General features: G+C 52.7%; 1 protein-coding gene across 5 annotated transcripts in view; it reads left to right on the top strand.

Moving 5' to 3' along the window:
- Positions 1-14,812, top strand: part of DTX2 (deltex E3 ubiquitin ligase 2) — a 33,827-nt gene that overhangs the window by 3,895 nt on the left and 15,120 nt on the right. For 4 of the 5 annotated variants that reach the window (XM_033839173.2, XM_033839174.2, XM_033839172.2 and 1 more), the window contains 2 exons: positions 8,269-8,625; positions 10,535-11,171. In XM_033839173.2, the coding sequence (XP_033695064.1) occupies positions 8,358-8,625; positions 10,535-11,171 (905 nt within the window). In that variant the 5' untranslated portion in view covers positions 8,269-8,357. Of the gene's footprint in view, positions 1-7,850; positions 8,063-8,268; positions 8,626-10,534; positions 11,172-14,812 lie in introns of those variants that run through there. The other variant, XM_033839175.2, reaches the window with a different exon arrangement.

Below are 14,812 nucleotides of genomic sequence, written 5' to 3'. Positions count from 1 at the left end.
GTATTTTGCTGGGTCATAGGGTGAATAAATGTCCAACTTTCGTAGTTGTTACTAGACTTCTTCTGAAGTGATTGTACGAGTTTTCACTCCACCAGCAGCAGAACGTAGGCCTTCCACTTGCTCCACACTCTTGCCAACACTTGGTATAGGCTGACTTTTTTTTATTTCTGCCAATGGAATGGGTATAAAATGGGATCTTTGGGATCTTGATTTCTGTGTCCCTGAGTCCTGATGTCGAACATCTCTTCATAAGTTGATTGGCATGTGTGTTTCCTATAAATTGTATGTTCACTTTTTTGCAATTTTTCTGTGGGGTTCCTGGCGCTTTAAAAAGAAAGTTGACTGTAAGAGTTCTTTATATATCCTTGATTTTAATCCTTCGTGCTTATTGTGAATATCTTTTTCCAGCTTTTAACTTTCTGCTTTCTTTGAGGCATGTTTTGTTGAACAACCATTCTTAATTTTAACACAGTGAAATGTATCTCTTCATGTATAGTCAGCGTTCTGTGCCTTGTTTGAAAAATCTTTTCCTGACCATAATCCTTGCCTTTTAGGAGTCTGTGCCCTAGTGGAGGGGACAGGTAGATAATTGCACTCAGATGTCACATGGACATTGGTGGTTAGAAGAGGCCACTTCTCCGTGCAGGGCAGGAGTGGATGTAGGAAAGATTTCACTGGACAGAGAGTCTCAGGCTGGGAATTAAGAATTGAGTAAGTGGACAGGTGGGATGGGTACTCATGGTGGGGGGTGAGGGGCATGAAACAGCCTGGCCGGTTCTGGGCTCTCACTGGAGTTGCCGATGGCTGGAGCAGAGGGCTTAAGGGACTCAGGCAGGACATCTGAAGAAAGATCTGGGTGCTCTGCGTGCATGGGATTATTGAAGCCATGGGAGCAGATGAGAGGGTCACAGGGGAGGGAGGAGAGAAGAGAGGTAGGCCAGGGCCCAGTTGCCTGATGCAAGGAAAGGGAAGCAGGTTGGGCTTCCCTGGGGGTGGCCCTTACCACATGTTGCCTGCCGTGCTGTTGGATGCTGTATTTCACCCTCAGGTGTTGGGCAAAGACTGACATGTCTACAGAGGGCAGGCATGTCATAGGGGAGGCTGGCCAGAGGCATAAGCACTCTCCCACTTTTCAATAGAGAAACGGGTTCAAAGAAGTATTTCTCAACTATAGTTCAGTGGGACCGCAGTGAGGTCAGCAAACCGTGGCTCATGGGCCAAATCCAGCCCACAGCCTCTTTTTTTTTTTTTTTTTTTGTGGTACACGAGGCCTCTCACTGCTGTGGCCTCTCCTGTTATGGAGCACGGGCTCCGGACGCACAGGCCCAGCGGCCATGGCTCACAGGCCCACATGTGAGATGTTCCCGGACCGGGGCACGAACCTGCATCCCCTGCATCGGCAGGCAGACTCTCAACCACTGCGCCACCAGGGAAGCCCCACAGCCTTTTTTTGTTAGTAAAGTTTTATTGGGACACAACCACGCCGGTTAGTTTATGTGTGGCCTTTGGCTGTTTTCACACTACAGTGGTGGAGTTGTGTAGTTGCAACAGACACCCAGTGTCCTACAAAGCCTAAAATATGTACCTTCCGGGCCTTTATAGGAGAAGTTTGCCGGCTCTGCCGTGGAGAGTTGTGGTAACCTTGAGAGAAGTACGAGCCACCACAGTGGTGCAGCTCATCGTTGCTGGCTGCATAACGAATCTGGGTCAGGCCTGCAAATGTTGCCAGGTTTTCTGGTTTTCAAGAGAAGCTGGAAGTCTGGATTTTTTTTTTTTAATGGTGGATATTCCAGTTTTTAAACATTGGCTCAATTTGTAAAAACTAAAAACTGTGTAGTAGGTCAAGCAGACACATCTGGCAGGCTGATTTGTCCACATCAGTTTATCCCTCTGCAAACTGATTTGGGTTTGCTTATACCTGTGGCTTCTCAGGCAAGTTGTTTATCTTTTGCCTCACTTTTCTCATCTATGAAATGGAGATGATACCCTTTGCTCAGGAATGTGAGGACTAAATGAGAACACTTATAAGATACTTAGCACGGTGCCTGGTACCTAGTAAGCTCTTGGTTGGTGGCCACTGGTGTGATTATGGCCACTGTGCCTGCCACTGCTTCCGCTGCTCCCCCATTCTGGCCCCAGGATAGGCTCTGACGACCTGTGGGTGGTCAGGTTGCTCCTGGCAAAGAAGGAGCAGCAGGCTCTTGGTGCTGGTGGAGGAGGTTGCTCACTGGGGAACTGTTGGTCACTGGGGCCTGCCTCCTGGCCACTGTGTGGCTTTCTGAGCCCCATTTGGAACGTTCTGCTCTGACCTGCCCCTGGAGGGCCCTAGTCAGGCACCAGCCAGGAGAGGAGTTATTTCCCTTCTAGCAGCCCCATGTGCAAGGGACAAATCATGTGTAGCTCCTTCCATCTCTCAGGAGCCTGGTCAGGCCTGGGTGGCACCAGCGTAAGCCATCTCTTTTCTAGACAAAAGCCTTACCTTGCAGCGCTCCCCTGTTGTAATAGTTTGGGCACCGGGATGGTGTGTTTTTTGCACTTCCTTGGAACTCAGGGGTGGGACATGGTGTCTCTTGGCAAGGAGGTGCCATGGTACTTTGACAGGCCTGTTAGTGAAACTCCACTGGGATGGGAGCAGCCGTCTGAAGTAATGATGGTAAGTAACAGTGGTGGGGTTTGTGTCATATTTACGATCTTTTGAAAGTGGTGGGCATTGTAGCGGTTTGTTTCTGAAAACAAAAGTAATAGTTTCCCACTTTAGAAAATGTGAAAAGTTCAGATATGTAAGGAAGTTGAACCAAAGGTCTCTAATAGTTTCTGCACTCCAAGGCAGTCCTTAGCATTTTGGTACCGTTTCTACCGCGTTTTCTCTCTGCTTCTCTTTTACCAAGTTAAAATAGTGCTGTGGGGAGTATCTTTATGTTGAAGTTTTTCTCTCATCTCCTTTGATAGATTTTTTAATGATCATGTCAAAGCAAGTGAACATTTTTAAACCTCTTGATATGTGTTACCAAACTGTTTTCTGGAAAGGGTTTATCCGTCCCAGAAGTGTGACATCTCAGGGTACTCTCGCCAGCACTGAGTACTGAAATTATTTTTACTGCTTTGACAGGCAAAAAAATAATAGGCCATTGTTTTAAATTTGTATTAAAAACAACATGTCTAGCAAAGTAGAACATTTCTTTGGTGTGTTTGTGTGCAGTATTCGACTTTCCCATCTCCGTGGGAAGGCTTTCTGACAGTGCCTGGGTGGCCGGCTGCCCTGTAACAAGTCTTTGAAGGTCATGCTCTGCTTACCGGTCATGCGCACCGTGTCAGCTGGTGGGGTGTGGAGTTGCAGGCCCATGCTTCTTGGAAAGCACCTGAAAGTGACGCAGCATGGAACTAGGGTTTGAAGTCCACCCGGTCTCACTGGTCTCCAATCCGTGCCCCTCAGAACGCCTCTGTCCCGCACAACAGCTTCCTGGACCTCTCAGGAAGTAGGAATGGAGGGCAGCCCTTGTGTCCATGAGAGCACCCCACTCTTCTGCGTTTTACATATCGATGGGCAGCGTACGGTCACATTTGGAAAAGGGTTCTGCTGCTTATGAGAGGCTGAAAAACCCATCCAACCGCCTGAGCAGTGGAGCCCAGGAAAGGGGAGGTGACTGTCCCAAGGTCACCGAGCATGGAGCCAAGGGTGAACTGCCCAACTCAGGCCTGGGCCAGGCCACTCTGTATTTCGGTGGGCTTTGCGGGGAGGAAACGGGTCCTCACATGTTGGCAAATTGACAGTCGCCCTGTCTGGGCACCAGTTTAAAAGCCACGCTCGGGGCCTTCTTCCTGGAGGCCGCAACTGTAAGGGATCCGTTTGTGTGGTTCCCCTACCCGGAGGCCCACAGTCAGGCAGGATGAGTTTCACTCAGATTCCTGCGTCAGCTCAGGTCTTGTTCTAAAGCTTTTGTAAATCCCCTGGGAATAGAAAGACTCTTGGACACATGCAACTTTTTTCCTTTGTGTGAAACCCCTCTCTGGTAGGACAGTAGCGTCCCTCTGTGCCTCGGAGCCGTGGGGCTGTGCACAGGCGTTTGTGGCTAAATCTGACAAGAGAATGCAAGAGAAGGCAGGATGGTTTTTCTCGTGGTCAAAGTTGTTGATACTTTTTTTTTTTAATTTTTATTTATTTATTTATTTTGGCTGTGTTGGGTCTTCATTGCTGCGCGCGGGCTTTCTCTAGTTGTGGTGAGCGGGGGCTACTCTACGTTGTGGTGCGTGGGCTTCTCATTGTGGTAGCTTCTCATTGCGGAGCACGGGCTCTAGGCGCGAGGGCTTCAGTAGTTGTGGCACGCGGGCTCTAGAGCGCAGGCTCAGTAGTCATGGCGCATAGGCTTAGTTGCTCTGCGGCATGTGGGATCTTCCTGGGCCAGGGCTCGAACCCGTGTCCCCTGCATTGGCAGGCAGATTCTTAACCACTGCGCCACCAGGGAACCCCTTGATACAGTTTTTTAAAAATAACTTCTGTTCGATCATAATAAGTAATATGATCATTGTAGAACATTTGCCAGTACAGAAGGAGGTAAAGAATAAATATCCCATAACTCCATCACTCCTAGGAAAATGTCAGAGTTGTTCCTTCCCACCTTTTACAAATTAGCTTATATTAGAACCTGGTGTCACAGACTGGCCGTCTGACCTTGAGTAAATTCTTAATTGCTTTTGGCTTTGGTTCTCATGTCTGTAAAATGGGGATAATCTTTACCTTCAAGGGCAGTTGAGGGTTGAGAGAGCTGGATGGCAAGAGCACCGGACAGAGTGCGCGCCACATAGTAGGTGCTCAGTAGATGGCACACCCACCCCCTTGAGAGCATATAGTGTATATGGTTACATATCCGGTATTTTTAACTTGTCAACAGCATTATCCTAGGTCTGAAAGCCTTTTAAAAACATTTTTCAAGGCTCGTATTCCATCATTGGGGTGTACCATAATTTATTTAAGAATTCCCTTATTCCATTATCATAAAGTGTTTAGGTTGCCCCCAGACTAAGGCTGTTTTTCCATGGCCAATTAGAATAATAACAATTTTCATAATTAAGAGCACCCTAAATAGCCCCATCATTAGGAGCCAAAACAAATTAGGTTTTTGAACTGCAGCTTGGGGATGACTGAGGCTGTAACAGAGAATGGGTGCATTGACACGGCCACTGCGTGTGCATGGTTGCTGCGTTCCAGGGGAACATCAGTGGGTGTTCTGGGCATCGCGCCAAGTGTGCCCCAGGCGCCTGGAGCAGAAGGTGCTCCTCTCTTTCGGCGCGTGTGTTTTAGACCCTCTGGGATATTAGGCATTTGACGAGCTGCAGCCCCAGCTTTGGGTCAGCCCCAGCTCTGCCCTCAGGGAGTTCCTGTTCAGGGGGTGGTGAGAGGGGGGACAGATACTGAAACCAGTAAATGCAGTATGTTTGGATAAATGGAGAATGCAGTGAGGACGCACAGGAGGATGGGGTCAGCACTTTCTGTTAAAGGTGTGGCTCAGAGCGGGGTGCCGTGGCTGAGTCTGGAAGGATGGGCACATTGCTGGGGGCTTAGGCGCAGAGAGGATGGAAGTCTGGACGTGGGCACCAGCAGGATCAATGTCTGGGAGGTGGGAAATGGCTCCGAATGTTCTGGCACTTGCTAGAATTTGATGCATGTGGACAAAAGGTGGAGGCCTTGGTATTAGTGGGGACAGTGGCCGGTCGTGGAGGGGCCGTGTGCTGTGTCTTTCTCATCTCTGGGTCTCTAGTACCCTGACAGAGCCTGGACCATCGTGTGCCTGCGGTCTGTAGGCCAAACACGTTCATGAAGAGCTTAGCTGAAGTTCTCGAGTGTAGTTCTCAGGCTGTTTGGCAGAGTTATCCGTGTTGGTTCATCTGGGGGGGTGTGGACATGCTGGAACATACCACGTGTGCTGGTACATGGGAGGCCCCTGCTGCCCGAGAGATGAGTGACGCCTGCCAGGAGGTGCCAGGGGGAAAGTCTGGGCTCAGGAGTAATTGGCCCTGAAACCAGTCCTGTGATTTGTACCTGGATGTGGGTCCAGAGACCTCTAGTTGCAGGCGCTGAGCTAATAAGCTCGCCAGCCATCTCGAGGGCATCCCGGGTCTAATCCTCCATGGCGGGATGTGTGCTACTGTTGGAGCAGTTGGCAGCTCAGGGGTGGCCCTGGCCCCCCTATGTGTGCTCAGAGTTATTGCAGGCCTGACTCATCGCCCACGTTCTCAGGCCGGGTAGCTCAGTGCCGCCCTGGGCCGCCACTCCTCACCTAGACTTGAGGGGTGGGAGGTGCTGGGTTGGAGGGGAGCAGAGAAAGGGAGGGAGGCCAAGATTGGCTGATATCGGCTGTGTGCCTGGAGCTGTTCTGGGTGCTTTATACACACCTATCCATCTGAATCCCCTAGAAAAGCACTTAGAATAGAGGTTGATATGTCCACTTCCAAGCGAAATCGGGCTTGGAGGACTTAGGTACCTTCACCAGGTGACACAGTGAGTAGAGTGCAGTGAATATGCGGCGTGTGGACACCACAGCCTGTGCCTCTTCCCTGTCACGTGCTCCTCCAGCTCTGCCTTCCTTGTGGGGCAGGTGGTATCGGCCTTCTCACTGAAACCCTGCTGGAGTACAATCTCAGGGACAGCAGCGAAAGCCCAGGCAGGGTCCCAGCCTCATTAGTGGCCATGAAAGTGAGTCACCAAAACCACCGGGGCCTCAGTTTTCTCATCTGCAAAACAGGGACAAAATTCAGTGTCTGTACTTAAGGGGATTGTGTGGGAATCGGAGCAGATGATGTGACTGGGAACCCTGTTGGCACCAGGGTCCTCTGTGGACGTAACAGCTGAGGGTGCTCACAGCTTGAGATGCAGGCTCCTCTCTCCCTTCCTCCCCTCCCCCCACCGCTTTCCCTTTTCTCCCTCCCCCCTCTCTAAGTAAGTGGGGTGCAGAGAGGCTGAGAGGCTAGAGAGGGCTTAAGCATCCCTAGGATTTTAACGTTTATTTAGGCGGAGCCCAAGGTAGAGCTCATGCTGAGCTTTCCTCGCTAAGAAAATGGGCATTAGAGCCAGTTGATCTGGGTTTGCACTCTGTGCTACCACTTACCAGTGTATGTGTGACCTTCAATAAGACCTTGACTTCTTTGTTTTCCTGTCCATAAAGTGGGAGAAATACCGCCTTGTCAGTCTGTTTGGCCCCGTTCCTCTCTCACCCTAGGAGCTTCCACCGACCCCCTTTCTTCTTCAAACAGCTGCAGGCACATAGAATCTTCATCTGCCTCCATTCAGTCGTGCTTTGAGCTAATCCACGTATAACACGTGCTACATGACACGGCCTGTGCTGGGGCTGGCGAGGTGGCTGTGGACAAGGCCGACTCGCTGGGTGTCTGCCTTCTGAGGGGGCAGAAAGACAGGGACCGCCATATGTGTATGTGGGCATTAGAGTTCTGGTCGGGGCCGTGGAGGAGAAGTTCATGTGATGGATGGCCTGGGAAAGCCCTGAGTGATGCAGCTGGGCGGGAGTGACTGGGAGAATAATGTCTTGGGAGATGGGTGTCAAGTCTTTGGAGCTGACCGCTGGTCAGCAAGGCCCAGGCCCAGGGAGTGGGGTGCAGAGAGGCCAGAGAGGGAGGGCTTCAGCACCCATAGGATGTTAATGTCTATCTAGGGTCTGCCCTCTGTGGTTAATGGTGCGGGAAACCAGGGCAGCCTGGACACCTGGACAGAGCTAGGACCCGCCCATGCTTAGAGTCGCAGCTCTGGCTCTCCTTGAGCCCCTGGTCCTTTCTGAGACATAGTTTTTTTTCATCTGTAGCATAGCAGGTGTTAATATGTGTCTCACAAACAAACCTGCTTTGGAAACCTGTGTGGCGTCCTCACAAAGGTATAAGGGGTCGTGCTGGCCTCAGTCCACAGAGGATTGGGGTGACTCGTGAAAATACATACAGTATAAGAGGACACGCTTCGCAGTTGGGCCAGGGGGAAACTACTGGCAAAAGGACAGAAGCAGGGCTGACGATTAGCACCCAGAATGCACCCACTGTGTCTTCCTGGACGTTTGCAGAGGTAAGGAGGCTGCTTGATTGACTCCGAATTCTTCCTGGCTGCCTGAGCAAAGAGACAGGATTAGGTACTTGGTTCACGATGCCCTTAAGGTATTAGGGAAAAAAGTGACTGCGGAAAAGCACGATCCCCCCCCCACCCCCCGCACTGAGACTGACTCTGGCAGGGCCACCGTGTGCGTCGGTAACTGCGTGTCTGTCTTGTTTCAGGTCTCCTGGAAGCGCTGGGCAATGAACCTGAGACTGCAGCCCAGAGTGGTCTGAAGCCGGTGGGGAGAACAGAGGGCGTCCTGGGGAAGATGGCCATGGCCCCAAGCCCTTCCCTGGCTCAGGTGTACACCAGCCCGGTGGCAGTGGCCGTGTGGGAATGGCAGGACGGGCTGGGCACCTGGCACCCCTACAGTGCCACTGTTTGCAACTACATCGAGCAGCAGTTTGTCCAGCAGAAGGGCCAGCGCTTCGGGCTGGGGAGCCTGGCCCACAGCATCCCCTTAGGCCAGGCTGACCCCTCACTGGCTCCTTATATCATCGACCTCCCCAGCTGGACGCAGTTCCGCCAGGACACTGGTAAGGCACTTCCTGCCTCGAGTATGTGTCCAAGTGCCTGTTTTGGGCTGGGCGTCGTGCTAGGTGTTGGGGGTCACAGAATTGACTCTCAGTGTTATCCTGCCCCTGAAATGCACACGGTCAGAAGGCAGGTGGTGGGAGTGATAGCAGTGTGAGATGTTCCTTAGTGGTACGGGGTGCCTTGGGAACACAGTGCAGAGGCCGTTCCAGCCCCTTTCCCCCTTGTCTCCCAAACCAGAAATGCCTGCTTCCGCCCGCAGGGATTTGAGGGTCTCGCTGGCAGCAGGCAGGCAAGCAGGCCGGCTGGCATGGGGGTGGCACACCATGCTAGTTAAGAGGGCCTGGTGATGGGTTCCAGCTCCTGTATGATAGCTGTATCACATGGGCAAGTTACTTCACTCTCCTGTGCACTCATGTTTCTTTCGTGTGTGTGTGTGTGTGTGTGTGTGTGTGTGTGTGTGTGTCTTTTGCTCAGTATTACTGAGAATGGGGCCACCAGCTTCTTCCCAGAGCTGTGCACTATCCCTGTAAATCAGTGGTTTTCAGCTGGGGGCAATGTTTGGAGACATTTTTGATGGTCAGGACTGTGGGGTGGGGTGCTACCAGCGTCTAGCGGGTAGAGGCCAGGGATGCTGCCAAACATCCTACAATGTACAGGACGGCCCCACAGCAAAGAGTTATTAGCCCAGAATGTCACCAGTGCCGAGCCTGAAGACTCCTGCTCCAATCCCTGTAGCAGCCTCCTCGAGGGTGTGAGGACTCAGGCTTCCAGGCAGTGGATGCAGATAAAAGTCCCTGCCTTCATGATGTTTGCAGTCACTGAGAAACGCAGCGCACAAGATAAATGATTCGAGAACTGTGTATGAGTTAGGTAGCAATGAGTGATTATCAGGGAATGGATGTGTAAAGCGCAGGGAGAGGTCATTTTGAAGTTTGAGCTTGGGTGGCCTGGTCACCAGGAAGGGCTGGGGACAGATAAGGAGGGAGGGGCAGGTCGTTCAGGGCTTTTCCACCCCTTTAGGGACTTCGACTTTTCTTCTGAAAGGAGGAACCCTGGGAAGATTAGGGCAGAGGAGTGACGTAATCTGATTTGGAGGTTAAGAGTATCCCACTGGCTGCTGAGGTCAGGAGACCAGGTAGAAGGTAATCGCAGTGATCACCTTTTGACAAGTACTGTTGGAAGCATGGCCCAAATTGACTTTTTTCTTTCTCTCCTGAATTGGTTTTGTTTATTAATATAAGCTAACCACAGGTGTTTGCTAATAGTTGCTACCTGGGAAGTCCAAAGGAATCTAAGTACATCCATGTAAGAGAACTGTGTAACAGTTAATAAAGAGTTTTACAAAGTTTTAGAGACATAATAAATACTTATGGCATAATACATGAAAACAGGAAATTTTTCAGTATGATTGTCAGCTACACCTAAACATACATGCCTAGGAGACTAGACGGGAAGGAATATGTTACAATATACGATATATGTCCTGTGCTTTCCTCTTGGTGGTTGGATTATGGATTATTTAATTTTCTTCAGACATTTTGTTTTCAGTTTTTTAAGTCAGGCTACATAGGTTTCATCCTTAGGACTATTTTGAGCCACAGCTGGTCTTTGACCTAAGCGTCCAGCATCCCTCACTCCTGCTGAGAAGCGCTAGTCCCTCTCTGCCACTTGGTCCCTTTGATCCACGGTTTCTTTGCATAGAGAGAGCTCTCTACCCTTCACCCCAAATTTGGAGAGAATAGTCAATGCCAGCCTTTAGGTCAGACAGCAGCATGACCATATATACACCGTGATCATGTTGTTTTATTTTGGTTGTAGGAAAAAAAGAATTTTTAAACTCCCTTTTCTTGGGAGGTGGTGAGTGGCTAGCAGGTGAACTTTATATGTGCAACGCTCCTTTTAAAACAGGCACCATGCGGGCTGTGCGGAGGCACCTGTTTCCCCAGCACTCGGCCCCGGGCCGGGGCATCGTCTGGGAGTGGCTGAGTGACGACGGCTCCTGGACGGCGTATGAAGCCAGTGTCTGCGACTACCTGGAGCAGCAGGTGGCCAGGGGCGCCCAGCTCGTGGACTTGGCTGCCCTGGGGTACAACTACACCGTCAACTGTGCCACCCACACGCAGACCAACAAGACTTCCAGCTTCTGCCGGAGCGTGCGGCGCCAGGCAGGGCCCCCGTACCCAGCGACCACTGTCATTGCCCCACCGGGCCACACGGGAGTGGCCTGCTCTTGCCATCAGTGCCTCGGCGGTGGCGCAGCCGGCCCCATGTCAGGCCGCTACCGCCACTCCATGACCAACCTTCCTGCCTACGCAGTCCCCCAGCCACCCCACAGGACCGCCGTTGTTTTGGGGGCCCACCAGGCCTTTTCTCCGTACAACAAGCCCTCACTCTCTGGGGCCAGGTCTGCGCCCAAGCTGAGTACCGCCAACCTCTGGGCTGGGGCGCTGCCCTCCCTGGGGAACCAGCCCCTCTACCGCTCCAGCCTCTCCCACGTGGGACCTCAGCACCAGCCCCCAGGACTGTCCGCTGCCGGCGCAGCCAGGTATCTTGTGTTACGCGGACGGTCGTTTCGTCCACCCGCATGCCTTGTTAGCGGGCTTGGGTTTCTGCTCTTCTTAGCTGGGAGGACTCCCCCCAAATGCCCGCAGGCTCGGCACCTGCCTCCTCGGCTGTCCCTGCTGCGTCATCCCCTCTGCACGTGCCCCAGCGCTGCACGTGTCACGTGGTGCTGAGGTGCCACGCCGTGCACAGCCTTGTGTCCCGGGGAGCCTACCTGACTTCTGGCACTTGAGTGCTGGTAGTTGCCCCATGGGTTAAAACCAGTGATCCTTTCATTGACCCAGCAGAATTGGGCTCTCTGAGCAGTTAAAGATTTTTTTGGCTGTGCCTGTGTGCCACATAGCTGGGGCCGGGTACCTGAGGACATTTCTCTGACTCCGTCTATGTGCCTGGCCCTGGAGTCACAGACATGGAAGGTTCAGCCCTCTTCCTGAGCCCACGGCCTCATCCAGGGAAGGCTGTGAGCCCAGCTTTGGTGCTTAAAAGTTGGTTGAGGAGAGAGCAAAGTGCTGAGCGTGTTGGGGGTGGCAGCAGGTGACATAGGGCAGCTGCTGTGCTGGTGCAGTCCATGTCTCATAGGGCACGCTGAGATGGTGAAATGGGCCCCGTCCAGACCAGGTGGCGCTTTAAAGTGGGGAAACCCCTGAGTGGCCAGTGGTGGGTGCATCTGGGATGCTCAGAGACCTGTCAGTGATCAGGGGCCTCATCATCGATTATTATTGAGGGTCTGGGGACTGGAGAACATTTTGAGAACTCAGAGTGTTAGCCGGGATGGGGGCTGATTTCTGAGAGGGTGACCTGGGCGGGTGGTGACTGGATGTGTAGGCCTGTGGCCGCCCTGTTTCCCAGGGAGTCGGCCTCTCGGTGCCACGTCACTCACCCAAGCCCGCCCACCAGCCCACCTGACCACAGGGAGGGCTGAAGCGCCCCAGTGTGGCCGAGACCTCCTTGCCAGCTTCTAGTTAGGCTTCAGAGGACCTTCCAGCTTCGATAGGACAGTGACAGCTGGCACTCACCAAGCACATGTTATAGCCGGGCCCTGTTCAGCAGGCCGTGTGGGTGATTTCGTGAATCCTCCCAATGGCCATATGGTAGGGGGTGTCCCCAGCTTACAGGGGAGAACATTGAGGCTGACGAGGTTGGCAGCACAGCCAGGAAGTGGCAGAGCTGGGATCAAACCCAGGCCCCTTGTGGGGCATGTAGAGGTTTTTTTTTTGAAAAAAAATTGTTTTTAATAATTATTTTTTTGTATTTTGGCCATGCAGCGTGGCATGTGGGATGGTTCCCCGACCAGGGATCAAACCCGGGCCTCTACAGTGAAAGTTCTAAATCCTGACCGCTAGGCCATCAGGGAACTCCCCACGTGGAGTTCTTGAAGCTGTCTAAAAGGCAGAGTGAGAGGAAGGCAGAGGGCGTCCTGAGGGGTGCGCGCAGAAGCCGCCAATACACGGAGGAGGGGATGGGCCCCCTGGGTCTGGGTGTCTTCCTACGTGTACTCCAGGAGTTGGGGCACGTGGATCTGAGATCTCTCTGGGAATCGGGAGCACAGGGAGGTATGGCCTGGGCCTTCTCTGTGGGCTTGCACAGAGACATAAGCAAGCTGGGCTCCATGCCAACCCAGTCCCTCCCAGTGTTCTGTGAGGCCCCTCCCATTGCTCTGTGATGCCCCTCCCAGTGTTCTGTGAGGCCCCTCCCAGTGCTCTGTGAGGCCCCTCCCATTGCTCTGTGATGCCCCTCCCAGTGTTCTATGAGGCCCCTCCCAGTGCTCTGTGAGGCCCCTCCCAGTGCTCTGTGAGGCCCCTTCCAGTATGTGAGTCAGTCTGTTTTAGAGAAAAACATGTCATGTTTGCCAGCCCAGAAGGATTATCAGCAAGGTTGGAGCTGCTTTTATGACTAGGTCAGCTTTGCCTAGCCTCCTGGGGCTTATGTTCTTACAAATTAACTGGCAAGTTTCTAGATGGTTCTAGAGCTGGGATGCTGGGATTGAGCCAGGCGACTTCATGGGCTTTGTTGCTTTCTTTTGGTATGGGGCGCCCATCAGTCTCCCCTGATATTTCTCTGGTCTCCCCTCCCCAGCCTGAGGGCCCAAGAGGCTACTGAGGTGGGTCCCGTCAGTGCCATCCAGGCCAGTTACAGGATGGAAGGCTGCCGGGCCAGACGGCCTTACCTTTGCTGCTGAGTCGTGCGTGTTGCTGCTTACCCTGCTGCCCTGCGTTGTAAACCAGGAGGGAGCTGGGCCAGCAGGCTCTGGCAGGTGAAACAGCCTCAAAGGGACCTGCCGCCTGAAGGGGGTGTTCACCTTGACCTCCTGCAGCTCTTCAGGAGCTGGGAGGGGTGACACTCACTCGCAGGGGCCGGTGTTCTCCTGTCTAATTTGTAGTGTGGTTCTCTGCAGTTAACCCTTCTCTAATGGCTGTTGTAGAGCCAGAGGGGGGTTAATAAATCCCTGACCTCTTAACCCAGCAGGGCCGGAAGGATTTGAAAACACCTGGCACCTTAGTCTTCTAGCGGCTGTGATATAGTTCTCAAAGCCCAGTGAATGGCAGCAGCATCAGGTGAAGGTTACCGCGTGTGTGGAGGAGAAAGTGTTTACTGGTAGCTGTTGGGAAGGACATGTGAGTCAGTGAAATCAAAATTTGTGGAACCCATGTGGTTTTTTTTTTTTGTAACCCACATAGTTTCAAATCACTTCTTGCTCAATCTGGGTAAAACCTTGGCTGACTGATTTGCCTGTTGCCCCAGGAGCCTTTCCGAGTAGGCAGTAATCCATGGAGAAGACACATGATTTGTCACTGAGCCGCTGGGTTTAAGTAAATTTCCTAGTAGCTGAAGTTTATCCCTTTAAGCACCAAAACTTGTGTTTCAGTGATGTTGGATGGAAGACTTTCCAAAATGTGTCACGCACAGATTCTGTAATAGAGGGTGTGCCGGCTGGTTTAGCATTCTGATGGCTCGGGTGGTGATTAGGGCCAGCCCTCTATTGCAGCTTTGGTGTGGCTAGGCCTCAGGGAGCTTAGTCCCTGCACTAACCCGGCCTAGGAAAACGGCTCTCAGTTTGCTTTCGTCAGCTCTGTTCTTGCTGCTGCTGTTCTCCCAGCCTCTGAAAGCACCCCACGCCCTCCCAGTATCGGCCAGGCTCTTCAGACTTGTGGGACTGGGGTCCTGGGTTCCAGTGGGTCCTTGCCCCTGACTCGCTGTAGGCCCTCGGCTGCACTCTGTTCTCTTTTCCTCTCTGAAGTTTACAGAATTGGGCGGGTCAGTTTCTGAAGTTTCCTTCTGCTCTGATAGGGCTGTGGATTTCAGGATTTGGTGAGGGCCCTGCAGCCCTCCCGGAGCCGCCTGGCTCCGCTCAGACCTAGGAAACAGTGGGCACTTGGATGGTGCTGCAGATTGAGCCCCGCAGACACCCTGGGGGCCTTGGGGAATTGCTCACATCTTACAGAGAGAGAAAGTAAAACTCAGAGAGGGGACTCGACATGCACCAGGGCACCCAGCTTTTAAGCGCTGCGGGGGCTGGAAGGGGGTTGCCAGGTTCCACATCGTACGCTTCTTGTACTGCGCGTGCTCAGAGGTTCCCCGGTGGGTGGCAGCCTGTGGGGAGCTGGACCAGGCTTTGTGTGCCTC

Source organism: Tursiops truncatus, chromosome 15 (genome assembly GCF_011762595.2).
Source record: "Tursiops truncatus isolate mTurTru1 chromosome 15, mTurTru1.mat.Y, whole genome shotgun sequence".
Lineage (NCBI taxonomy): Eukaryota > Metazoa > Chordata > Mammalia > Artiodactyla > Delphinidae > Tursiops > Tursiops truncatus.
This window is presented reverse-complemented; position numbering and strand designations above follow the sequence as displayed.